Below are 26,553 nucleotides of genomic sequence, written 5' to 3' on the forward strand. Positions count from 1 at the left end.
TGGGCTCGCCGCTCTCCCCCCGGCGGCCGGGGGGAGGGCGGCCAGAGCGCCGGAGGGGACTCGGCTCTCCCCCCCGGTGGCCAGAGCGCCGTGCCGCCGCCCCCCTTCAGGTGCCGCCCCAAGCACCAGCTTGGGTGCCTGGTGCCTGGAGCCGGCCCTGTATACAATATAAGAATGACAGACAGAATCTGGACTTTATGAATATAATGTTTTCTCTGTGCAGTGTAAATATGACAAACAGATCTGTTTGTTGACATAAATTATTATGGTTTTAAAAGTTAAAATGTATTTGTTTAAGAAGGCAGTTATTTTATTAACTAAATTTCAGTTTGGTACAATGAAAGAATCTGATCCTGTGCTCTTTGATTTTATTATGAGTTTTGAATGAATAAAGAATGGAGGCTCAATCCCAGTTTGTTAATCTAAAAGATCTGTTCTTTGCCAGGTCACATTTCTATTCCATGTTTCCTTTGGGTACACTGAAATTGCTCTTGTAAAAGATTTTTTCCATTATTGTTTTACTTGTTTAAGGTTTGATCCTGCTCCCCTGGAAATCAATGGCAAAACTCCCTATGACTTCAATGGAGCTGGATCACATGCTTAAAGGATTCCACTGTATTTCTGGATAGGATTCTGCTGAGTACTGTACACAGCATGTTTTTTTTTAATAAAGACCATTCCTTTAACAAATATTAATGTATCTGACATTCAGTGTAGTACTTTACTTTACTTTTTAAAATGTTTCAACTGACTTTTTCTCCTGTGACTTTAGCCTAAATTCTTGGGAGACATTAAACCTCCAATACTGGCTGTTATTCTTCGTGCCATTCGAAATGACAGAAAGCTGGCAGGCTTCCAGCTTGTGTTTTACACAGACTTACACTCCACCACACCCAGGATACAAGTGTTTGTGTCAAACATCTCAGAATCAAGTATATGGAAACTCTGCGCTGATGCTTCAATAGTAAATTCTTACAAAGCAGCGGTAAGGTTCAAACATAATCTGACCAACCGTAAATGTTTTATATTGATATTACTATGTTTTTATATTTAAATTTAAAATAAAATGAATTATTCCTCTCTGTTAGGGTTATCTAAAATGGGGCCAGGATTGCCAGGACTACAGGATTGCTGGAAAAGTTGTAACTGGCCAATTTGCTGATTACCCAGCCACACAGATCAAGCTAGAGTGGCCTAAAGTTCCTTCAAGAATCAAAATAGCTGCAAGATGGTGAGTTTTGACTCATCATTTTTTGAAATCTAAATTCTTTACTTATTTTACAGCATAATCAAACTGGGAGAATGCATATTCAGCAATGAGCGTCCCACAATTACAGGCACAATCCTGCAGTTCCTATACAGGCAAAACTCCTGAATGTGGAAATTTTCATAGGATCAGACCACACATTGGTCTCTCCTGTTTTATTTAGTCTCCAGTTCACTTTTGTTTGAGTGTAATCCTTAGCATGAGTCTCTCTTAGAGCAGCACAATAGGTCCAGTTGAAACACAAAGTTCATTACATACTAATTAGAATACATTAATGTGGCAGTGATTATAAGAAAACTGTACTATGCTAGATTCAGAATAGGTTTCTCTTATGGGTTCACAGCCACACTACTGGGTTTTTTTTCAGTGTTGTCCAATATGGAGACACACAGATGGCAACTTCTCTTGATACCTGAATATATACATGTACATGTTAGTTAGAGACACTGGGATAGTAGCTGCCCGGTTAACAGATTACCACCAGATGCTTGAGGAGAACATAGTTTAAACTAGGTTGGATTACTCGGATAGGCTGATATCTGCTCTTGCTACCCTAGATAGAAACTATCCAGTGGAATACCTGGAAAATTCTCTTCTGAATGCATTTTTTCATGTACAGTACATGCACTTATTGTGGAGGATGAACAGGGGACTGAGTGTAACAGAGTTCATTCTTATTCTTTTGTAGGCAACACTTGTTTTGAGGCAATTTTTTTTATTGCTTATTCAGGCCCCAAACCTATAATAGGGACTGATGATGAGGTCCTCATCTCTTCACAGTGAGAATCGAAGTGAGCATAAGGGCCCATGCTAATGGATCCTGTTAACACATACTGGGGCTTTAATAACAAGCTGTCTGGTTTATAGGTATTTAATGGACTGGGGATGCCCAATTTTCAACATTGAATGTCTTTAATGCTGCTTGGCTATCCCATCCTGGTTACTGCATGCTGCCATGCGGCCTCCTGAATTCAGTAGCAATTTTCAGTGTTCTGATACTGCTGCCTCTCCTGCCCTGCACAGTACCACATACTAACACACACTGCTCGGTGACAGGCTTGCTCTCTAACAGATGCCAAATACAGTGTTTACTTCATTATGAGTGTTTCAGTATGAATGGAATTTAAATAAAACTCTCCACAGAAAATCAATTAAATCACTTATTCCCTCTTCCAGGTTTTACACATTTGTTCCAGGAGTTGCATACATGCTTGGATTTTCCCAAAGGGAACAGAACAATCCCTCTCAACAGGCTACTCTGGTTATGGCTCTAACTTCTCCAAGAACCTGTGATGTTGCTCTCAAGCTACCTGATGTAAATATTTTACTATTTAAAAAAAAAAAAAAGGTTTGCCAGAGAATTTAGCGCTCACAAAATTGAAGGTTGAGAGTTTTGGCTTGAGCCACCAATATTTTTTTCAGTTTATAAAAACAGGAATAAACTCCCATTCCACGCTCTTGGTGCTTTTACATAATTTTGTTTCATAATAAAAATATCTTGTAATTGACTTTTCCCTACTCTAATGGATAAAAAACAACTCAGCAAATAAAACAGAGCCAGCATAACAAATACATAAACAAACCAACAACTAACTAACTAACTAATAAAAAACAGTTCAGCCTTCAGAGTACCGCCTCCCCAAATCTCCAGGAAGAGGACAGCATGCTTGGAAGGTTGACAAATCCAGGCTCTGGTGGGCCAAAAATAGGGAGAAAAAATTACTGTTGAGGACCCCTGATAGATAATGTCCTACCAGTAGCCCTTTCAAAATGATATAGCTCCAGTTAAGGCTTCACTGATCTTGACTCTGGTAGTACAGACCTGGGGAGTTTGTCTCTCATGTAAACAGGTCCCGAGCCATTTGGGCAGTGGGGATCTATGATATATGTTTCCTCAAAGAGCTCCATTAATGAACCTCAGAGCTAATCTATATCACCTTTGTTATTCCAGAGACTTCATATGTGGCACCTGTGCAGTCATTGTGTAGTGTAGACAAATAGGAACTTTCATTCCTTTTCACTTGTGACCCACGTAGATTTCGATCAGTGAAAGGATAATGCATAACACAGCCCCCTTTGAATATTACCATAAAAATATTGGTTTTGCGGAAATTTGGCATATTCTATATTCTAATCTATTTTCTGTTTCCTTTTCAGCTCACAATTTATGGCAGAGACATTAGCCTTCCACTGCCACTCCCTTTAGATCCACGTATATCAGCTTCAGTGCTGCAGTATCCTGCTTGGAATTTCTTCACTAAAATACCATCCTCAGTCATTGACAGTCTTAAAGGTCAGTAATTCATCATCTTCAAAGCACTAATAGCCTCATTTTTTTTCATTACTTGGAATTATTTTACATTTATTAAAAAATAAATTGAACTGCAAACAAAAACTTTACATCTATAATCAAGGTGAGCTAGGTTGCACAGGTGTAAACGAGAGCAGAATTTGGCTCAGTGTACCATATGTTGTACTAATGTCTAAAAATATTCAAATCCAGGTCAGAAATTAGGGTTTGAGTCTGCCCATTGACAGTAGTGAAAAACACACATTCTCCCAAATTTGCACATTATTTTGTGTCAGATTCATTATCTCTTAAGAATCCTGGATAAAATTAGATTGGAATGTATGACCAAGATTTACAAGTGATCAATCATTTTGAGCACTTCAGTGTTTGGGCAACCTGCTTGAGACTCCTTAAAGGGCACCCAAAATCACTTTTGCAAATCTTGGCCATAATCTCACCTCCTTTATTTGTGTTTTTAAGGGTTTACTTTTTCAATAATGAAATATTAAGGACCCAGTTGTGCGATCCTTTTTCAGGTAAAATCTTCAATGAAAGAGCCAAATTATGCACTGGTGCAAATGGACACAATTCATCTGAAGTCAATAGATTTGTATCACAGCTGAATTTGGCTCAATGTGGAGGACTGCAGAATTGGCCTCTACGTTTGTTACAGAAACTTAATAAGAAAACATATATGAGCCAATTCTGCTCTCAATTACACCAGTGTAAATCCACTGGGACAAATTCCCATGATGCAACTTTGTTGAAGTCAAAGCTGATTAGAGCTGGTAGGAAAATTTCTGAGAATGACATTTCAGTGAAAAGTGGGTTGGAGAGAATGCTCATATTCTGAGGATTTTGTTTTCTGTTTCTTAACCAGCTCTAATCCTGATAAAACTCAGTATAATCAATAAACCCATATAAGCTGTCAAATACTCTGTCATGGAACTCCATCTTCTGGTGCTACTCCTCTGAAGTCAATGATGTGGTAATTATTATTAACATGGTGGGATAAGTTCTTCTCTCATTTACATCACATCAAGGTTACTGAAGTCAATAGGCCAAATTTATAGGATTGCACCAGAGCAAGCAAGAGCAGAATTTATTTCACAGTATTCATAATGGTCATATTTCTGCTCGCTTGTGTGCAGTGATGGGCAAAATGCTGCTCTCACACTGGAGCCAATATGAAATTATTCAATACAGTGGGGTTACTTTGAATTTATGCTGGTGTAGGCAAGAGTAGAAACTGGCCCAACAAATAAAAAAAACAATTAGTACATTTGAACACCTAAATGAAAAAGCTCACTAATGGTGGGCGCTTTTTTCAGGTCATTGTTCAGTCTCCCAAAATACGATCACAACCTTCAATGAAGTTGAATTCAACTACTCAATGCCTGCAAATTGCTACCATGTCTTGGCCCAAGATTGTAGCCCAGAACTGAAATTCCTGGTGATGATGAAGAAAGCTGAAGAGTCTCCTGACCTTAAAGCAATCAATATCAAACTTGCCAGTCAGTAAGTAATTCCAGAGAATGTGGCAATTAGATGCTAAGATGATCCCAAGGAAATCTGAGAGCTAGAGGGTTAATGGGGATTGATAATGGAAGAGGGCTCATCCAATGGCTATTGAAGTAAATGGAAAGAAACCCAGAACTTTACTACACCTGGAGGTCACTTTTTAAATGCAATTGAGGTTTGTACTAACCAAAAATCTTTACCACCTGATAGCTGTTCATTAAACTATGAGAAATTAGTTGGTTGTCTCAATCCAGTTCTTAGGGAGCAAGTACAAGGATTGCAATTATACTATTAGCATCCTGCATGACAATCTCAGCAGAGAGGACAAGGATTGAATGTATGTGGAAACTAAATTACTCTCTCATTTTAGAGGTGATCTGTTAGGCCACCGCTTATTTGGTGCCTAATGTTCCACAGCCATTATCAAGTCAATTTAAGCCACACACTGTCTTATATTGCAGCAGCAACTGTGCAGAATTGTACACTGTAATACAAAAATTTGATGATATAATGTGTGTATGATTAGATACCACAAAAAACAATATGGGAGAGTTGTCATTTATTTCCTTGAAATGTAGGTGGTTTCCTCTAGTATAAGGTATAAGCTGGGGCAGCATAGGGAAGCTTGCAGTGTGCTGTACCTGTTTTGTGGCAAAATAAAAGGTTGCAGGCTTCTAGTCTGTTGGTCTAGCACAGTGGTTCTCAAATTTTTGTACTTTCACACAGCAAGCCTCTGAGTGTGACCCCCTTTATAAATTAATAACACTTTTTTAATATTGAACATTATTATAAATGCTGGAGGTGACGCAGGGTTTGGGAATGGAGGCTGACAGCTCGCAACCCCCCATGTAATAACCTTGCGACCCCCTGAGGGGTTATGACCCCCACTTTGCGAACCCCTGGTCTAGCACCTTTTGCATTGGGGGCATTCTCTGCAACAGTGGAGCCTTTTCCCACTCCCTGGTCATTTCATGAATCCTGGAGGAGTTCCTCTGGGAAACATCCACCGACTCCTTGTACTCATTCACAGAGCAGTGGGTGCTGTCTGGGGTTCTCTGCTCGCTGTCCCCCATACACCTTTGACCTACACTCCCATTCCTGTTTTTATCATTTTTTGTCCCAAGTAATCATTTGTATCCTGGATCTTATGGTCCCTTTCCCACCTGATGGGGGTGAGCCTTTAGTTTGGTGGGCTCCGCCTACCGCTTACTAGAATTCACATAGGCTATCACCTTTCAGGAATGGTGAACTCATTTGTGAACATTTGAAAAAAGTGAATGAATCTCCATTCTTACAGATCATTTTTTTGTTTTAAAGTGGTAATTTAATAAGGAAACAGTCTTTTATTTTGTGACTCTCCTTTGTTAAAAATTCTTATTTTAACATTATGAACAGTGTATCATGATTGCTAAAATATTTTTGGGGAATTAAGCTGTTTATGGTAAATGTAATGTCTAAATAAAATTTTAAAATATATTTTTCCTGGGAAAAAATGCTACAATACGCAGTATTTTCAGATAATCGGAGAGATTATAATTTTGCCACAGATAACCCAATTTTCTTGTGGAATGTGGAGCACCATCAACTCACTTTAATTATTATAGAAGTATCTGTTTAGCTCCAATAGTGTGTTGGAGTGCTTCACTTCAGGGTGATAAGGGAACTCAGGACCCTGCAGGGTCAGAGCTACAGTGTTTATGAATTGTGAGTTAAGTAGCACAAAAGTAGCACAAAAGGGATGTAGGAGGGTGTTCCAGGCTGGGATCGAGGAGTTCGGAGGGTGGGAGGGGGTTGGGGTATGGGAGGAGGTCAGGGGTGCAGGCTCTGGGCGGCGCTTATCTCAAACAGCTCCTGGAAGCAGCGGCATATCCCTACTCCGGCTCCTATGCGGAGGTGCAGCCAGGCAGATCTGTGCATTGCAGTTCCTAGCCAATGGGAGCTGCAGGGGCAGCGTCTGGAGCCCCCTGGCTGCCTCTATATATAGGAGCCGGAGGGAAGTCATACTGCTGCTTCCAGGAGCCATGCAGAGCCACGGCACATGTGGAGTGGGGCAAGCCCCCAACCCCGCTCCCCGGTGGGAGCTCAAGGGCTGGATTAAAACGTCTGATGGGCTGGACCGTAGTTTGCGGCCCATAGTTTGCCCACCCTTACTTTAAACTCATTTTGTTCTGTTTTTAAAGTGAGATTGACATGTATCCTTCAAATGGACTCATCCAGCTGATGATCAATGGTGTTCAAACCCCAGCAGAGAGTCTTCCATACACATCTAATTCTGGTAGGTGACACAGTATATTTTACATTACATTTAATCTTTTCTGCTATATATTTGAAGAAGAAAGAGGGAAAACCACACCAGGCAGGTCAGCCCCATAGATGCAGCAGCAATATTTTAATTTAAACCCAACAATATTATCAGACTCATGGCTGGGGAATAATATGTAAGAGCGTGGTTCTGCAGATCTCTCTCAGGCTAAAATTCACCCTGATCTGGAGAGCCAGATCAAGACCCTCGGCACTACTTAAGAATTCCATTGGCGATAGGCCGGGGACAGACAGACCATGACAGAGCAATGTGTACAGGGTGGCCTGTGCACCCCCTGCACGCCACACTGTGATTTTTTGCACTGGCTCCACCAAGGCCATTTGAGAGGTCAGCAAAAAAGATGGGCAAAGAACAGGGACACTGGATCTGCATAATCTTGCACCCCAAGTTTATAAAAAAAAATATATTGTTTGGGTAAAATGAAACTTTTCATTGGACCCAAAATGAAAAGGTTTCAAGCATTTGTAAACATTGTTGATTTTTTTTTAAATAAAAATTGAAGATTTTGATTCAAAAAGTCATTTTAAATAAAACATTTCATTTTGAAACGTTTCGATTTTTTTCAGAATTTGGTTTGGCAAAACTGACATGAATTTGTTAAATGTTTTGGTGAAGCCCAATCTGCATTTTTTTGCCCAAAAAGCTTTTTGTACAAAAAATTAGCCTAGCTCTATTTGTAGAAATGGAGTTACAGCAGCTACAGTATTGCAGCATCTTGGCGAAAGTAGCGGCCACTGTGTGGGGCCGAGAGGTGTTGCCAAGTGTCTCTGGAATTCTGCCAGAGCAGCGGTCACTTTTAGCTGTGTCTCATTCCTGTTCTGCATGGCCTGGACTCTAAGCAATTGGCACAATCTGATCCCATATTTTTTATTATAATTTTCAATATTTATGTTTTCTGATTTGGGGGTGTTATTTGTTTGTTTGTTTGTTTGTTTGAAGCAAATAATGGCTCACTTAAATAGTTTAAATGGATGGTATTGGTGTTTTAAAAATTATTTCCTATAAATTATATTAAAAAATTGGCTTCTTTCTGTGGCATGCAGCCAGAACAATGTTAGGGCATGCCATTCCTCTCCATAAACAACTGTCACCACTATAGGAATTGTAGTTTGACTGTATTCAGTGTATATTTTATAAACAACTATTCTCAAATTGATTGAATATGTAATAATTACTGTGTTATGCCCTGATCCTGCAATCAGATCTCTTGACAAAGACCCTCACTGGACGTGCTTGCAGGATAAGAGCCTAACAAACCAATAGTAATTTGGCACCTTTACTTCATTGGGGTTTTGTACAGGAGCTGAGGTCCTCATTAGCAAATCCAATTTCAGGATTGAGGTTTTAGAAACTTGCCGAATTAAGAGCCTGGTCCAAATGCCATTGAAGTTAATGGGAGACTCTTCCTTAAATGGGAGTTGGATCAGGCTCTAAAAGAGTGACTTTTGCCTTCAAAGAAAGATCATTTTGCTGTTATATTACAGATGCATACATTCTGATCAGCAGTGAGAAGGAAGGCTTGTCAGTAAAAGCCCCAGAGTATGGCATAGATAAACTTTATTATGATGGACATACACTTAAGGTACAGTACTTTTTTCTTCACTGTTAGTGTTTTCATTTTTATAAAATAAACATTTAAATTGACCTTTCCTTTGTTTTCATACAGATTCAAGTTGGTTTCTGGATGGCTGGAAAAACATGTGGTATTTGTGGAAAATATGATGGTGAGAGTAAACAGAAATATCAAATGCCTAGTGGATATGTAGCTAAAGATACAATGAGCTTTGCTCATTCTTGGATTCTCTCAGAAGAGCCCTGTGCTGGAGGTATGAAGATTCTAAAATATATTAGTGCTATTACCATGAGTGACAAGTGAATAGCTTCAAGAATAACTACAATATTTAGATATATGTGCTATACTGGATCCAAGTTCTAAGGAAAAGCTGGACAATAGAGTACCTGCCAATCTGCCGCTAGTGCACACTTTTCACTATCAATGTAATTGGTGCTTACATATAAAAGAAAGTAAATTTTCCTGAGATTGGTAGTTCATTGCAAGGTCTTGTGTTGTTGAATTGTTATACCAGGTTAGTTTTTATCATGCATCTACATGAGGGATTTGTGTGTTAAATTATATTATAAACACAAAAATGACTTGCAATGTAAGTCAGGTAAGAACCAGTAAATACCTATAAAAACAGATACTCTTTAAAGGCAGATAATCATTTTATTGGGCATATCTTCATTGCTGATTTGTATTCTGCTACTTTCATGTTTTTATTGTCTATCAAAAATATAAAGTTTCTCTCTCCTAATTACACGAGACAGATAAGGAGCTAGAGAGGGACAACATTTTAATGGATAGAGATTGGGGGCACATGACATCTTGCCATGATGTACAAAAACATATTAGCAGCCACACCCCAGTAAGAAGTCAAAATGCCCTCTATGGCCAAAGGGGGTGTGACATGGAAGAAAAGGAATGTAACTGTGCCCCAAGTTGAGCAGCCTGTAGTCAGTCCATGTTGCCGGGAGCAGGTCAGGCATGTGCATCAACACTTGCACAAAGGAGCAACCCTACTCTGCAAAGCATAACACCTGTCCTGAGCTGTCTTGGCCTGTTACTGCAAGATGCCTCTTGTTACAGACATGCAGTTGTTATCCCATTGGCATTCCTCAGGGCAGAATTTAGTGCCTGATCCTCCTCCTTCTGAAATCAATGGTAAAACTCCCATCAACTTCAATGGGAGCAAATTTAAAATATTATTTATCACTGATCTACTTTGTTTAGATCTCTTTGATTTCACTGATTCATCTATGTAATACTCAGGTATAGTTGGGGAAATGTATATGCTTTCTAGAGCGTATGTTTTAAAATCCAATTATTTGACTTCTTGTAGCTTGTAAACTGCAGCGCACACTCATCAAAATTGAGAAGCCAGTTGGTTTTGAAAATGTGGCCTCAAAGTGCTATTCAGTCGAGCCAGTTTTGCGCTGTGTGAAAGGATGTTCAGCAACTAGAACTGCTCCTGTCTTTGTTGGCTTCCATTGTGTGCCAGCTGGTAAGTCTCAAAACTCCATACCTTTTCAGGGGGTGTATCATGCATGTCCGATTGTTAGACTCTATGAAGACTTAGCATCCCCATCAGCTATGGGAGGAAGTGCATCGGTCCAGGCTACAGCCTCCTGTGACACTGTTATTTATGTTCTTCAAAGAGCTTACCAAGAACCTTTAGCACAAAGAAGAGAGGATGTGGTATTTCTAATGTGAAAAAAGCCCCAAATCCTAAATTTTGGGAGAAAAAAAGCAGTAAAGTCTACCTGCAGAGTAATTTTACTTCAACATGGGTAAGGGTAAGAGAAGCTAGCCTAAATGATTTTAAAAAGTGTACTGTCTTTAAAAAAATAAGATTCCAAATAATGATGCCCATTAAAATGACAAGCTTGACTCTGGAGTCCTTCTGCATTCAAAACTCTCATTGAGTTCAGTGGGAGTTGGACCTGCATAAAGACTGGTTCCTACAACTTTTGTTTTTGTTTTTTATTGCTTTGGCCTAGCAATAAAACTTTTGTTTTTTATTGCTTTGAGATGTTTGCTTTACTCTTCAAGTAATCAAAATGCAGATTTTAAAACTGTATAATCATGGATAATCCATTTGAATTAGCACATTTGAGTCCCAGGAAAGTACACAAATAACTTTCACATCACTTCCCCTCTCCCCATTTTCTTATTTTCAGACTCCGCAGCCAGCTTTGATGAAGAACAGATTAGGTTAAACCAGAAGTCTGAGGATTTGGAGAACACAGTTGATGCTCATACAATGTGTTCCTGTGAACAACTACAGTGTGCAGCATGACATGACATTTCATAGGGTTAGATATCCCTAATGGTGGATTTTTTTTTTGATGTATGTATACTCGTTCTCTGCAATCATGGACACACTACTTTGTTTCAGACAGCAAAGATATTAACACTGAATTATTTTATAAAATGATTTCTCAATGTAATATTTTAAGATTTTGAAAACAATTCTGGATACCCTTAATAAATATTTGTACTTTAAAAACAGTTGTTCAGGTTTATTTTTTGACTACACAAAATTATTTTGTCACAGAGAAATAAAACACTTCATTATATTATTGCACTATCCAGCAACCTTCAGCAGTCATTAAGGCTACACTTTTAAAAGTTGCCTCCAAGGCCCAATCCTGCAACTGGCACTGTGCAGGCACCTACTCATGCAGTGCCAATCGCAGGACTGGGGCCTATGCTGCGTGTCCCAGTTTTAGGATAATCAACTTTACACACCCCAGGGCTTCATTTTCAGCAGTGCTAAGCACATGCAGTTCCTATGGGCTCACATTTGTGTTACATATTTTCAGGGCCCTGTAAAAAGCAGGCCTGGACCTCTTGGGTACCAATAACGGAGGTATCCAAAAGCCGAGGCTATGTTAGAGTAAATGCTCTGTAGGGCCTGATTCCTCTGGCATACCTCCAGCTCCACAAAAACAACAAGGAGTCTGGTGGCACCTTAAAGACTAACAGATTTATTTGGGCATAATCTTCGGTGGGTAAAAACCCACTTCTTTGATGCTCCAGTATTCCCAGGCACCAAGGTGGGGGACAGTAGGGAGCTGGCAATAGTTGAGAGCCCGTCCAGAGGTGGCCCTCGCGCCTACACCCTCTCGAGCCTTTTGCCAAACTACTGGCTCCCTTTGCCTCAGTTTCTCCATCTGTTAAAAGGGGGGGGGGGAGGGGAAATAACGGGCCACGCTCCTTGGCAGAGGCGCAAGAGCCGCCAGGCTCCCAGCTCCAGCGCCGCTGACTGGGCCGGCGGGGCCTGGCGAGCGGCACGCGGTCCCCAGGAGGGCGGGGCTCACTGTCAGTCAGTGACGAGCTGGCCCCGAGTCTCCCTGCCCCGGGCGTTATTTACACGCCCAGCTCCGGGCAGGGCTGTGCGGAGCGCTAGGGGGCCGCATCCCGCCGGTGTCACGCGTGGAGCCTGGCTTCCCCCACAACCCGCCCCCCCCCAGCGCGCTTCCAGCCGAAGCCCGGACTCCCGCTCCCGGTGTGGCCCCCTCTTGTCAGCCGCCTGTGACCCCTGGCGCTGCTGGGGGGGGGGGGGGGCGTGGCCAGCAGCGAGAACAGGAGGATTGACCCGCCCCCCTTCCCGTAGCTGGAGTCGAGGCGGAAGTGCGGGTCTCAGCTGACAACCTGCCGCGTGCCCGGGTCAGGGAAGGCTCACGTAGCGAGAGTGCTCAGCATGAAGCGGCTGTTGGGGGGCGGCGCGTGCCTCTCCCGCTGCTGCCCTCTTCTCCTCCTTCTCGCGCTCCTGCGGCTGGGCTCGAGCAGCGGCGCGTGCCCCTGCGGCGACCCCGCGCTCTGTCGCCCGATCGCCGGCACCCCGGAGTTCGAGGTATCCCGACTCCGAGAGCCGCAAGGGGCTCTGGGATTGGGAGCGGGGCGGCCAGTCTCGGGGCCCTGTGGCCTGCGGGGATTGCGGCACCGCCTCCCCCACAGGGCCTCGCGGCCTGTCGGCGCTGCGGGCCTCAGCCTCCTCAGCTCACCACTGTGGCCCTTCTGGCCTCGGACCCCTGGCTCCTGCCGCTCCCGGGCGCTGGTGCAGTGGCCTGGCCTGGGGGCTGTAGCCGCTCTACGAGCTGCCCCTTGCCACCCCCGCTGCATCGGCCTGGCGGGCGGCGTCGTGCGGTCCTCACCGCCCATTCCCAGGGGGAGACTCTCGGATTCGCTTGGGGTCCCCTCACCCCTAGCCCCGCCTGCGAGCCCTCAGTTATGGCCGGGGAGTCTTTGTGCCAGCCTGGCAGTGCCAGCGAGGGGAAAGGTTGAGGCCGAAGTACATATGAATTGTGACTCCTCTTAGCGCAGAAGCTAGAGTTGGGGAGTGAGCTGTTTTGTTGTGTTTATTACTCACGTGTTCATGGCTAATCGGTTGCTTCTCTTTTTTGGGCTCTAATGTATCTTTCTGGTCATTACACCTTTAGATGTGAAACTTTGACATTTGATTAGGGTTAGACCCTCAAATGTTGGTCTACTGTTAAATTACAGGGATGATTTAGTCAACCTCTTACAAAATCCAGCCCATTAAATCACAACAGTCTTGTTTTTAATGAATAAAATGAGTTGTAATCCATGACGATCTTCCTGAAATTTTAAATGAGTCTAAATTAGTTCATTAGCGAATAGTTTCAGTTAATCTAATCAGGTAGGGTAGGTTTATTTGGTCTGGCAGCTTCTGTTTGACAAAAAATTTATAAACTGGGTCAGCATGAATTACTGGGAAATGACATTGGATCCTGTCAAAGCTCCTGCCAGTTTGTTTACATTTTGAGACCAGTCAGCTGATGAATTTGGCAGGCCCTAGATCTGTAAAGGTAAAGGACAAGCTGGCTTTCAAGACGCATGAATAATTTAACGTTTTACTCTACCTAGAATGTATTTGGGCAGCAAGGGAAAGGAATGACGCAGTACTAATTTAAATTAAACTGTCATGAGAGTTTGACATTTGGTGTGATTCCAGGGACTTACTTTTTGTTCTGCTTTTGCAGGTCTTTGTGTTTGATGTTGGAAGAAAAACGTGGAAGTTCTATGATTGGTCACAGATTACAACTGTGGCAGCTTTTGGAAAGTATGACCCTGAGCTATTGTGTTATGCTCATTCTAAAGGAGCCAGGGTAGTACTAAAAGGTTGGTTACAGTTAGGGAAATGTGGGCATTTATGTATTAAATGTATAAGGGAATAATATATCCCCTTTTGCATAGGGTCATAATACACTACCACCCAGAATTTTTTTTTTTAAGTATAAAACAGGCAAAACTCCAATTCCTTCTGCCCCAATAGTAACAAAACTACTTCATTGTCAGCAAAATAAAGGATTTACTGGGAAAGAGATCAGTAGAAGTCACATGGGAATGGAGAGGAAGAAGTGGGAAGAGGAAGAACATATGCAGGACATGTGTCGGGTCTATGCTCCATGTATTTTGTATAATACTTAAAAATCAAATGTTGAATTAAAGAGCTATAACTCAATCTTAGAGGTTCTTGGACGCAAATAGCTCCAAATATATACTAGGAGGAAGGTGTGTGTAAAGAATTAAATGTTAAGAAAAAAATAGTGTAATACTTATGAGGCTGAAAATGCTGTTCATATTTGGGGTTTATTTTATATATGAAATCCTTCATTTGTGGCCACACTTAGATGTTGTACACAGAGTTTTGGACTTCTCATTACAAAAAAGACAGAAAAAGGCAACAAAGTTGTGGGAAGAAAGAGGGATTGCCTGAAAGGAAAGGTTAAAAGAAACAAGAAGAGTGAGTCACTATGTCTAGAAGTATCAGAAAGGTGTCAGCTTCGAGGAAGGAAGAGCAATAGTTCACAGTGGCTAAAGAAGGAATAACCAGAAGTAGTGGGATGAAACTGCAAAGAAAAATTCAGGAATAATCTCACACCATAGTATGATCCCCCAAGGAAACTTTACCAAAGAATACCAAACTACCCCACACTTGAATTGGCCTCCGCTATACAGTCCACATATAGCATGGAGATGAAGTATATGGCAGAATAGGATTTCCCCCCCAGCCCCATTATCTACTATTATTCAAGTAAGTGGTAATTTATTAAGATTTCTTGTTTAGGAGATGTACCTGTGAAGGAAATTATTGACTCTGCTAACAGAACAGCCTGGATAGCACGACAGGTGGACCTGGCCAAAAAGCAGTATATGGATGGAATTAATATAGACATAGAGCAAGAAGTTATTGTGATGTCACCTGAATACTATGCATTAACAGCTTTGGTTAAAGAAACTACTGATGCTTTTCATAGAGAAATTCCAGGATCACAGGTGAAAACAAAATTTATTTTCTAAAATGATAGATTTTTAAATCTGTGATGTCCCGGCAATTTATTCCATAATGTAAAGAATACTTGTCTGTAAAGTTCTGTGCAAGCCTCTGGCACTGTTTCCTAAGTCTGCGTTGTTAATTATATATATTATTATGGTCATATATAAACTCCTCATTGAGCTAGGTGCTGTACAAACAGAACAAAAATGGCTGTATTCTTTTTCTCCTAAGGATAATTGAAAATGCATCCTTTATGGAACTCAAATATTAAAATAGAAGCAATTTTGCTGGGATTGACAGTATTTTCATTATAGACCTTTTTGGTGTATTGGCTGCCGTGGTAAATCACTGTTCTGTTGTTATTGGTATGACTTAATGAAACTTTGAAAATACTGTCAAGTGTCAGAGTGGTAGCCGTGTTAGTCTGTATCCACAAAAACAACAAGGAGTCCGGTGGCACCTTAAAGACTAACATATTTATTTGGGCATAAACTTTTGTAGGTAAAAAACCTCACTTCTTCAGATGCAAATTTGAAAATACTGATAAGTTCAGCATGATGTTAGAAAAACTTGATAAATCTTTAGCAGGATTTAACAGGCAAAGGAATCAAAGATGTTAAAGATTTCCTTTGCTAAAGATTTATCTTTATCCTTTGCCTGTTCTCTGTCATGTTCTTAAATAGATTATCATTGATCATAGTTCTTAATTCTATTTTTGTGTGTGTGTGTATTAAATTACACACGTATAGAAGACTTTGCAGACATATTTAAAAAAAGGTGAATCAGATTTTGGGCCCACTAGTCTTGTCTGTGCCCCTTTTATGCATATTGATTTTATAGTTGTAAAGGCAGATTTGCTCTGAAAACTCAAAAATATTTGATTATTTTACAGGGTTTTAGCTGAACAGTTCCTCTTACGATCCATGGGTATCGAACAGCGCAACATTTTGAAAACATCCCATTAAAGTTTACATAGCTCTGCTTTACAAAACAAAGAAAACAGCAAAGCAACAGAATACATAAATTACACGCTAGATATAAAGTTGTGGTTTTCTCCATCAGGTCACCTTTGATGTGGCTTGGTCTCCAGCATGCATAGACAAAAGATGCTACAACTACAGTGGGATTGCAGATGCCTGTGATTTCTTGTTCGTGATGTCTTATGATGAGCAGAGTCAGGTCTGGACAGAATGTATTGCAAGAGCCAATGCTCCCTACAATCAGACCTTAGATGGTAAGAATCAGTCAATAACGTTAGCAACTGGCACATTTCTCTTTTAAAATGCATTATTGGAAGGGGACACCTTTTTTTCCTAAAATATATTGAATGCCTTTTGATTGCATTATTTGTTTTCTTGAAGCCTTTGATATTACTAAAATCTACTAAGAGAACTATTTTCACATTGGGGGAATAGGTACTTCAGATTTTTGTGGCACCATGGATGGACATAGAGCAGTTATGTGCTATTTGACACCTGGATTATATATATGTCACCCTCAGTGGGATTCAGGTACACCCATGGGCAAGATTTGGATTAGGGCATAGGCAGAAATGGCACCTACCTATGGCTCCACCTGCACCTGTTTAACTTCTTTCTTGACTGAAAATTATTTAAATGTGCAGGATTCCACAGCAGGTTAATGGCTCATGCTGTTTATGTCAACCTGAGCAGGAGTTGTAGGGTATCAGCTACCGAAACATCTTGAACTGCTTTATTCTGCTGTTAAACTTTATCTTTCCTTTCTGTGCATCATGTAGAACTTTATTGAAATATAAATTCTAAATACAAGTATATTGGCAGCTTTCTGCATATACTGAAACACCCTTTGTTTTTCCTTGCTGGCCAGGGTAGCATATGAAAGCTAGCTGGTGCGCTTCCCTGGAGCTTCCTAATGTCTCGCAGAAAGTTGATACCTGAGTCTTTTTAATACTTTTCTTTATTAAGAAATTAATCATATGGTAGATCACAGTAAAAGGATGTTATACCAAAGGAATTGCATTTGAAAGAGGGCCGTAGATGTATTTGTATTATGAATATCTGCCTTGATAACCTTTGCTTCTTTAGTGTTGAGAAATCTGCTCTAGGCATAGATTCTAAGGCCAGAAGGGATCATTATGACCTCCTGTATCACACAGGCCATATAACTTCCCCAGAGTAATTACTGGAACGTATCTTTAAGAAAAACATCCAATCTTAATTTAAAAATTATCAGCGATGGAGACCCTTGGTAAATTGTTCCAGTGGTTGGTTAATCTTGCTGTTAAAAAAAATTATGCCTTATTTCTAGTCTGAATTTGTCTAGCTTCAACTTTCAGCCATTGGATTGTGTTATACCTTTCTCTGCTAGTTCGAAGAGCCTCTTGTTAAATATTTGTTCCCCGTGTAGATACTTATGGACCGTTGTCAAGTCACTGCTTAATTTTCTCTTTGGAGCTCAGTCTATCACTATAAGTTTATCACTATATATTTTCTAATCTTTTAATCATTCTCATGGCTCTTCTCTGAACCCTCTGCAATTTATCAACATCTTTCTTGAATTGTGGGCACCAGAACTGGACGTAGTATTCCAGCAGCAGTCACACCATTGCCAAGTATAGAGGTAAAATAGCCTTTCTATTCCTACTTGAGATTCTCCTTTTTATGCATCTCTGGATCACATTAGCTCTTTCGGCCACAGCATTACATTAGGGGCTCATATTGAGCTGATTATCCACCATGACCCCCAAATCTTTTTCAAAGTCACTGCCTCCCAGAATCGAGTCCCCTGTCCTGTAAGTGTGGCCTGCCTTGTTTGTTCCTAGATGTGTGTTTTAATACAGCTAAATGTAAATATATACATCATTTGCTTGTGCCTAGTTTACCAAACATTCCAGATTGCTCTGAATCAGTGATGTGTCCTCTTGGTTACTGTTTCCCCTAATTTTTGTGTCATCTGTAAACTTTATCATTGATTGTATGTTTTCTTCCGGGTCATTGGTAAAAATGCTAAACAGTGTAGGGCCAAGAAACAATCCCTGCAGAACCCCACTGGAGATAGACCCACTCAAAAACGATTCCCCATATGTAGTTACACATTTTAATACCTATCAGTTAGCAAGTTTTTAATCCATTTAATGTGTGCCATGTTAATTTTATATCATTCTAGTTTTTTTATCAAAAGGTGATATATCGCATGACACACCTTACCGAAGTCTTACGACAACACTCTTATCTTTTATCAACCAAACTAGTAATCTCGTAAAAAAAAGATATCAAGTTAGTTTGACGGGGTCTGTTTTCCATAAACCCATATGGATTTGCATTAACTATATTACCTTGTATTACATTGGCATGTTAGTAAATATATACAGCAGAAAAAAGAAGCATGCATGTAAATTCATATTTTCTTTTAAATTAGGATATGATGACTACATTAGTATGAGCATTGAGCCTAAGAAGCTTGTGATGGGTGTTCCCTGGTACGGCTATGATTATAGATGTCTGGATTTGTCTAAGGTAAGATGAAGGCAGTTCTATTGTAACTGTTTTCGATATTATTTTCTATGATATGCTATATAATTTTTGGTAGTTTTTTTTTTTTACACAGTAAGGAAGTGCAAAGACTTTGTGGTCTCTAAGATAAGAGCACAGGACTGGGACTTAAGATATCAGTGTTCTAGTTGGTTCTGCCAGTGACTTATTGTGTGAGCCAGGCAAGTCATTTTACCTCTGTGCCTCCCTTTCCTCCTCTGTAAAATTAAGATGATGATACTTGGGCACCTGAAAGTGCTTTGAAATCTTTCGATGAAAAGAGCTTTATAAGTATGTAGCTCCCTCTTGTGGGGCAGCCTGATCCCTTCTGAAGGTAGTGGAGCCTCTTATCCCTCTGCTGGGATTTGGTGACCCCCTTTAGGACCAGTGGTCCCTGAGCTCTTAGTGCTTGGTGCCTCCATCTGGTGTCTAGTTGCACAAATCAGTAATCAACCCTATGACCTCTAGGATATTATAATTTATGGGTACAATAAATCAAGGAATTACATAAATAGCATTTTATTCCTGAAAAGGATAGGGGTAAATTAAAAGGAAGGGGAAGAGAACAGGCAAAGGAATCAAAGATGTTAAATAAACTCCTTACCCCCAAAATCCTGCAAATAAAAGCCTATAAACTAAATTGATATGAGAAAAATCTCATCCTCCTTTCTCCCCCCTCCACCAGTGCTCCCTAAAGGCCTTATCTTGGGGGTGGAGGGACTGGAGTTTGATGTGGATGGCTGGTATCCCTTCCTGGGAAGCTGATAGTCCTTCCTTTCAGCTGAATGGAGTCCCTGGTGGCCTTGAGCCCTGACTGTTGGGTTCAGCTGGCTTTCAGTCCTCACTGGTGCAGCAGAATCTTGGGATTGGTCTCTCTGTTGTGGAGCTAGGGGCTCCAGGTCAGTCTCAGGCCCTCTGATAGGGAGAGTCAAAATGGCCATCTCCCCTTCTACTGCAGAGACACACTCTCTTGAGGCTGCTTCTCTTCCAACATGACTTTCTGAAATCAGCTCTCCCCTCCTCACATGATCCCTGCCATGCTCAGTCATGGGTCCCAGGTATTTGAAGGCTCTCTGGGACCTGCAATTGATTGTCCAGGCATGTCAGTCAGGTTCCTGGGCCAGCCCCTACAGACACTGGGGCTCAAGCATAGGTGAGTCAAGCAGTCTCAGTTGAAGTTCCAGTCTGTGCCTCTGCTCCTCTTTGTGAGACCTGCTTCTCTGAAGGCACCTAATTGGCAAGGGGGCTACAAGTACAAAGTATTATTGAGTTGTTTGTTTGTTTTTATTTTATTTTTTTTATTATACAAATAATATAAAGTGAATATTAGTGCTATTTGTTTCCCATAGTAGACTGGTATGAGGAGCTGGAAGTTACTTATTTCAATTAAAGTTGAATTATTTGAACTTCTTTCTCTACATTTTACTGAAACAGATAGTAATCCATATCTGGTGTGGATATTTAGTTATTTTTAGCAGGTGCCTCTTTCTGACTTTCTTCCAGGCTTATCCCTTCTGAAAGGTTTAATAAATCCAAGTAACATGAACCAGAACTCCTGTTTTTTCAGGATCACGTTTGTTCCCTCCCAAATATTTCTTTCCGAGGGGCTCCATGCAGTGATGCTGCAGGGCGTCAGGTCACCTATGGAACAATAATGAAGCAGGTGAATAGTTCTATTTCTGGGAGCCTGTGGGATGAGGAGCAGAAGGCTCCATATTATGAATATAAGGTAAGCAGTTTCCTAGACAAACGTTTATGAGCTGTGGACTAAATGTACATGAACCTTAGTTCTGTTCTTGTAAAGCTAGATTCTCAGGTGTCATCTGTCCACTTTGTGATGCTCATGTGTTGCAGAGTGGATAGATTCCAGTTTAACTTATGTCAATGGAGAGTTCCCCTACACAAGGCTGGCAGAAGCGGCAGAGCTGGCTCCTGATCTAGCCTACCACCTCTTCATTGAGAGGAAGGATGCATGTAATGCCAGGAAGGGGATTTGGTAGGACAGAGTTCCACTATGCCTATCCTCCCTTGTCAGAAGGCCCCTAAGGAACCTTATGCCAGTGATGTAAGTTAAAACAGGCTCCCAGCTGCTCTTAATTTCTGCTGGTGCTGGGTGGCATAAGATCAGGGAGCTGCAACTGTCTTCTTTTGGCTTCCCCTCTTCACTGTGTCCAAACTCAATCTGGATGCAGTGGAAGACTGAGCCCATATATTATTATTGTGGACTGATAAAGCTGTAAATATTTCTTATGGTTCCGTTGGTGATGGATTGTCAGTTACCTGGTATTAAATTTTGTATAACTTTAATGCACTGATGACTAAAAGCTCTTAAAAATCACCAGCTGAAAGCAATATAATTTTTATTTGGCAAAATTCCATAACTTTCTCTAAATCTATGTTTATTGCTAGGAACAAAACCACATACTCTGTGACCTAATTTCATTTATTAGACTACACGATTGAAATCCTAGCCCGAGCCTTTGATATTATCAGCTTTTTAAATTAAATTTATCATTAAAATACCCACAGATCTAGTCATCTCATTTAACCTAAATTAATACAAACATCTTTGTAACTCATTTGTGGTTGTTTGTCTGGAGATCAGAGAAGCATACTAGTAAGAAAGCAGAGATGTTTATTGGTCTATGCATTGTAGAAGAAAGACAGCTGGAGTTGTGGGTTGTTGGTTTGATTGTGTTTGGTTTTAAACCAAACACACACAAATCCTTTTCAGGAGCTTCTTTGCACTTTTGGAAATGGAATTTTAGATTGTCTTGTTTGTAGAGCTTTTAAATGTAAGTCTGGAAAACCATTGTACACATTTTATTCATCTGAGTTTTTACTTCATTTATAATTATAGTTTTGATTCATTGCATTTAACCTCTTTGTATACGGTGTTTATATATGCTAACACAAATGTACTTATCAACTTTTTATAGGACTCTCTTGGTCATTTTCATCAAGTATGGTACGATAATCCACAGAGCATTTCCCTGAAGGCAACGTATGCAAAGAAACGTGGTTTAAGGGGTATTGGCATGTGGAATGGAAATTGTCTTGACTACTCCAGAAGTTCTGTAGCAGAGCAGCAGACTGAAGCAATGTGGCGAGCCTTGAGACCATAGCAACTATATAAGATAGTGAACACTACCTCTGGATTTAGAATGTAGAAAATTAATTGGTAGTTATGGCTAATATTCTGTATTATGCCTTCTTGCAAGCATGCACTGGTTACAAGCAAAACTTCATCTTGTCAGTCTCTGCTTAAGGCAGTATTTTTATACCTTAGAAAGTATTTAACATTGCATTAACACTGTTTTAACAGGTTCTGGTTATTCTCATTTTCATAACTGGCATCAGACCTTGAACTCGACACTCATAATATATATTAACAACATATGTGTGTTGAATCATTTAAAAGAGAGCATATGAGAATGAGGTGTTCTGCTCAACACAAATGCTTTATCATAACCAGTTACTGTGCTTTATTCTGTAAACTTTATATCTAAAAATATACACCGACTAGTTGTGAAGGTTTTAATTATTTGTAGCATTTAGCTTTGTTGCCAGTGAAACTGAAGAATTCAATATTCTTTTTATGTTTACATAACATTGTGAGGTTTTTTACAACTTCAAAAGCCAGAAAACCTCAGGCTTCAAAGAAAGCTTGCACCCATTTTGCTCAAAGCTGCATTCTAAAGTGTATATGATAAGCATTTCTTATGACCTGTCTAAACACATTGATTTCATAATTAACATTTTTAAGTGTCTACATTTTTGAATTAGATGATTGTAGTCACAGTACTGCTGTAATTTCTGATGCTAGTGGAGAAAATCTCTGTCTTTAGATCAATTTCATGTAGATCTTGCCGAGAGAAGAATCCTGTATCAGTAGAGAGATGGATTGGATAATCTAATAGATAATTTTTCATCTTGAAATTCTGTGATTCCTGACAACTAAGAGGATAGATTCCTTGATCTAGAGTGGTGTTTTTCAAATTTCTTTACACAAAACTCGGGCTGAATAAAAGGACCCTATGTTCATTTCTAGTTGCTTATAAAATGTGAAAATATTCAGAATGAGAAAATCTCAGGTTAGTCATAATATTTTCTGATGATGATTTATTGTGCCAGGGGAATTTTGAATGAAATATTAAAATATTTGCAAACATTTATAGAGATTGATGTATGTGTGTGCGTATTTCAGTAAAGTTTTGTTAAAATAGAAAGGAAATATTAAGGCTGAGGCAAAAGAACAATTCATGGCACTTTCATCTTCCTAGAAGCAAAATACAATATTTGTTTTTTAGTAATGTTTCAAGGATTATTTCGTAAATAAATTATCTACTAAACTGTTTTGGAGAGAGTCTTTTTTTGTATATAACATTTTAAAAGTGAGGTGTAATCCAAATCTCCTGAGTGTATGCTTTGTCTTTGAACATACTGCAATGAAAGAAGAAAGAACTGTTTTCTAGTCCTACTGTGTATTTGTTACAAAGATAGGCCCATATCCTGTGGACACTTACGCTTCAGTTTAATTTTATACGCTGTGAGTATTCCCATTAAAGTTAGTGGAACTACTCATGTATGCACTTAGTATATCAAATTAAGTGTTTTTTAAATGTTGATATTGTCTTATAGAGTCTGTGGACACAGTGAAATAATTAATAGAAGTCTGACATCCCCCCCCCCTCCTTAATCAGGATTTTGGTTTAAATACCTAACATTGTCAAGTTAGGCCCTGACTATGCTATAACTTGCAACTGAAGTTACAGTAGAACCTCAGAGTTATGAACACCTTGGGAATGGAGGTTGTTTGTAACTCTGAAATGTTCATAACTGAACAAAACGTTATGGTTCTTTCAAAATTTTACAACTTAACATTGACTTAATACAGCTTTGAAACTTTATTATGCAGAAGAAAAATGCTGCTTTTAACCATCTTAATTCAAATGAAACCTTATCAAATCTTTTTTTTAAACTTCCCCTTTATTTTTATTTTTTTAGTAGTTTCCATTTAACACAGTACTATATTGTATTGCCTTTTTTTTTTTTTGGTCTTTGCTGCTGCCTGATTGCATACTTCTGGTTCCAAATGAGGGGTGTGTGGTTGACTGGTCAATTCGTAACTCCCCTCCCAACATTTTGAGCCAGATTCCCATGAAGTGCTGCTGAGGAAAAGGGATGCTGCTGCAGAGCCATAACTAAACCTCTAGACATCAGGGGGTCACAGACTGGATCTGGATTCCTTACACTTGTAAAACAAAAGGCACTATATCACCTTTATCTGTGGTATCTCTTTTCATCTGCTGCTGTGTATTTCATTTAACTTTTGTTAAAACTTTAAAAGTAAACACTTGAATCTGATTCATCAACTACGTTAATTGAGCTATTTACAATTTCAAGTTTTCTGTATCACTGCAGAGAATAGAACCCAGAAGCCCAGTCCTCTGCTCTTATTTATTAAGTACTGTTAGTGTTTTCCATGCTGTATAAACAGAAAAGAGACAGTCCCTTCCTTCTAGAGTTTGAAATCTAAATTGGTTCTAGACAATACAGTTCAGATTCATAGGATTTAAGTTCCAATCTTGAAGTGGAACAGGGGGTGGTTGACTGGTTCATTTGCTGGGAAGGCTTTATGGAAGGATTTCAAGAAGGATTACATTGGAGACCAAGAGGTAGTATAGCTCACAAGATTTAGAGTTCCTCCTTTTGAAAGTGTTGCAAGAACTTTCACATCCTATTACTGACATCCTGTCTGTTTCTGTCACTTGCAATAATTAGTATAGCCTTGTCAGTTTTGTGGCAGCTTCACATTAACCTCTTGCAGCTTACTGCTTTGCTAGATATAATACCCTTTGGAACTAAGGGAGCAAGCAGGAGAGAATGGAAAAAGTTAACATGGAGGGGGTACTATTTCCCTTCCAGAGATCTGATACTCCGCACCGGAACATGCCTGTTGCCTCCCCTCTGAACTTGGTTAATAAATACGGTGTGCTCTACATTTTCTTTCATGTAAGACTGACGATGATCTTATTTACAACCTCAGGGCTAGGACAAGGGCATTTGATTGTCAATGCAGCTACACTTAAGAGAAGGAAAAGAAACAACAAAACTGATATGATAATTTAGAGATAGGTATGTTTACAATGCTTGAATTTCAAAGCACAATGAGGTAGATATCTGAAACCTCAGTATTTTGTGGGTTAAACTGATTGAGCTATATGTACCTCAAAAATACACTTTTATCCACAATTATGGGTATACTACAAATTACAATTCCGTATTGATCGTCATTATATAAAATTGACGTGTTATGCTAATTCACTATTTGAAAATTTTTTAATGCTGTTTCTTTACATTTGATTAGCTTATAGTAAAAAATAAACACGCTAATAGATTAAACTGCATGTTTTATGAGTATAAGTGAATTACAACTGAGTTACAATTATTAGCTTGAGCTATTTTAAGGCATTTTAAATACATGATATACCTCTATTTTAACATATACAATTATCCTATCTTACATATTGAAAAGTCTCTTTACAATAAAAGCATAGGAACATAAAAACAATACTGACATGCTGAGCTTCTATACAAATATATTACACAATCTCAAGTAATGCGATCCTTCTAAAATACTGGTGTTTCAGACTGAAGTATTAAAGATGACTGAATTTTCTTCTGTGCCAGCTCTGCTCTCAATGCTCGTAAATCAGAGGCTGCCTGCTTTCTCATCTGCAAAAGAACTAGAGATTATTTAAGGAAGATTTTGAAGTTGAAGATATAGTAAAGATTTAACTTTTACGTTGGTTAGATGGATATAGAATGTGCCTTTGATTCTAACCAGTTCTCGCCCTGCCTTTCTGCATGTTTCCTTTGTTGTGTCATCTTTAAAAGTCAAATCCTGAAATCCTTACTCAGCAAATTCCTATTGACATCAGTAGGAGTTTGCCTGGATAAGGAATGACTAAAAATTGACTATGAATCTCAGGATTGTTTTGTTATAATTGACACTATTTTTCTTCTAGAAATACATTTTCTAGTCTTTTGACTTTTGCTAGCAATGGACAGAATTGTCGCCCACACTGCAGATGATGAGGCAAAGGGAAAAATTCTTATTTTAGTTGCAACAGTATAATCCACATCGATTTCAGTGTCATACTCTGAATTCACTTCTCTATAGCTAAAATTAAAATCTGGCTCCAAGCTTATGTGAAAAAATGTATATTGTACTGCAGTTGTCTAGACCAGACCTGGTCTGTGAATAAAATGACCTTGTCAGACAATTAAATGTTCCTGGGTTTTCATTCTGTCCTTTATCTTCAGGTTAGACCAGCTGATTTCCATCCTAATTTTTTCCATTTCTTTGTGGATGTTGTTGGCTGCTCCCCGCCCCCCCCCCTGTGTTTTATCCCCCTTATCGCATCTCCGTTATTGCCTGCTCCCTTAGTACCCTTTGAGGATGCCAATACCTTGTTACCCTGCAGATGTTTAAAATTGTGAATTTACTCCTGTCAGTCTCTCATAGATGTGATTCTATCTCCAACAGCTATAATTAGATGTTTTCTTCCACTTTCTGAAGTTGGTGTCTTGCAAACAAGGCTGGATAATGAATTACTGTTCCAGAGCTGTGATTGAGCTTGTTTTCCCTAATACTCAACTTTTGTTCCACTTCATTTGTTGTCTTCATACAGTGTGAGGCAGTAATAACTTTCTCATGTCCCTTTTTTACTTTGCCCTTCCAAAAAACCCTCAATGTCATTGATTTAGAT

General features: G+C 39.7%; 3 protein-coding genes across 8 annotated transcripts in view; 2 read left to right on the plus strand and 1 right to left on the minus strand.

Moving 5' to 3' along the window:
• Positions 1 to 11,338, plus strand: part of LOC113407361 (vitellogenin-2-like) — a 34,757-nt gene extending 23,419 nt beyond the window's left edge. Inside the window, exons 26-35 of the mRNA XM_026655776.1 lie at positions 773 to 985; positions 1,089 to 1,231; positions 2,444 to 2,582; positions 3,425 to 3,560; positions 4,889 to 5,075; positions 7,259 to 7,353; positions 8,886 to 8,983; positions 9,068 to 9,227; positions 10,302 to 10,463; positions 11,140 to 11,338. Of these exons, the coding sequence (XP_026511561.1) occupies positions 773 to 985; positions 1,089 to 1,231; positions 2,444 to 2,582; positions 3,425 to 3,560; positions 4,889 to 5,075; positions 7,259 to 7,353; positions 8,886 to 8,983; positions 9,068 to 9,227; positions 10,302 to 10,463; positions 11,140 to 11,258 (1,452 nt within the window). The 3' untranslated portion in view covers positions 11,259 to 11,338. The remainder of the gene's footprint in view (positions 1 to 772; positions 986 to 1,088; positions 1,232 to 2,443; positions 2,583 to 3,424; positions 3,561 to 4,888; positions 5,076 to 7,258; positions 7,354 to 8,885; positions 8,984 to 9,067; positions 9,228 to 10,301; positions 10,464 to 11,139) is intronic.
• Positions 11,339 to 12,579: 1,241 nt separating this feature from the next.
• On the plus strand, positions 12,580 to 23,135 carry CTBS (chitobiase). Its single transcript, XM_026655982.2, has 7 exons — positions 12,580 to 12,818; positions 13,969 to 14,107; positions 15,057 to 15,265; positions 16,329 to 16,500; positions 18,666 to 18,763; positions 20,346 to 20,507; positions 21,718 to 23,135. The coding sequence occupies exons 1-7, from the start codon at positions 12,666 to 12,668 to the stop codon at positions 21,901 to 21,903; spliced, it is 1,119 nt and encodes a 372-aa protein (XP_026511767.1). The 5' UTR covers positions 12,580 to 12,665; the 3' UTR covers positions 21,904 to 23,135.
• Positions 23,136 to 25,132: 1,997 nt separating this feature from the next.
• The window catches only part of SPATA1 (spermatogenesis associated 1), a 36,780-nt gene continuing 35,359 nt past the window's right edge, over positions 25,133 to 26,553 (minus strand). For 5 of the 6 annotated variants that reach the window (XM_024201550.2, XM_024201549.2, XM_024201548.2 and 2 more), the window contains one exon: positions 25,133 to 25,516. In XM_024201550.2, coding sequence (XP_024057318.1) covers positions 25,412 to 25,516 — 105 coding nt within the window. In that variant the 3' untranslated portion in view covers positions 25,133 to 25,411. Of the gene's footprint in view, positions 25,528 to 26,553 lie in introns of all 6 variants that reach the window. The other variant, XM_026655993.2, reaches the window with a different exon arrangement.

The sequence above is a fragment of the Terrapene carolina genome, unplaced genomic scaffold (assembly GCF_002925995.2).
Source record: "Terrapene carolina triunguis isolate 2854851 unplaced genomic scaffold, T_m_triunguis-2.0 Scaffold211, whole genome shotgun sequence".
NCBI lineage: Eukaryota > Metazoa > Chordata > Testudines > Emydidae > Terrapene > Terrapene triunguis.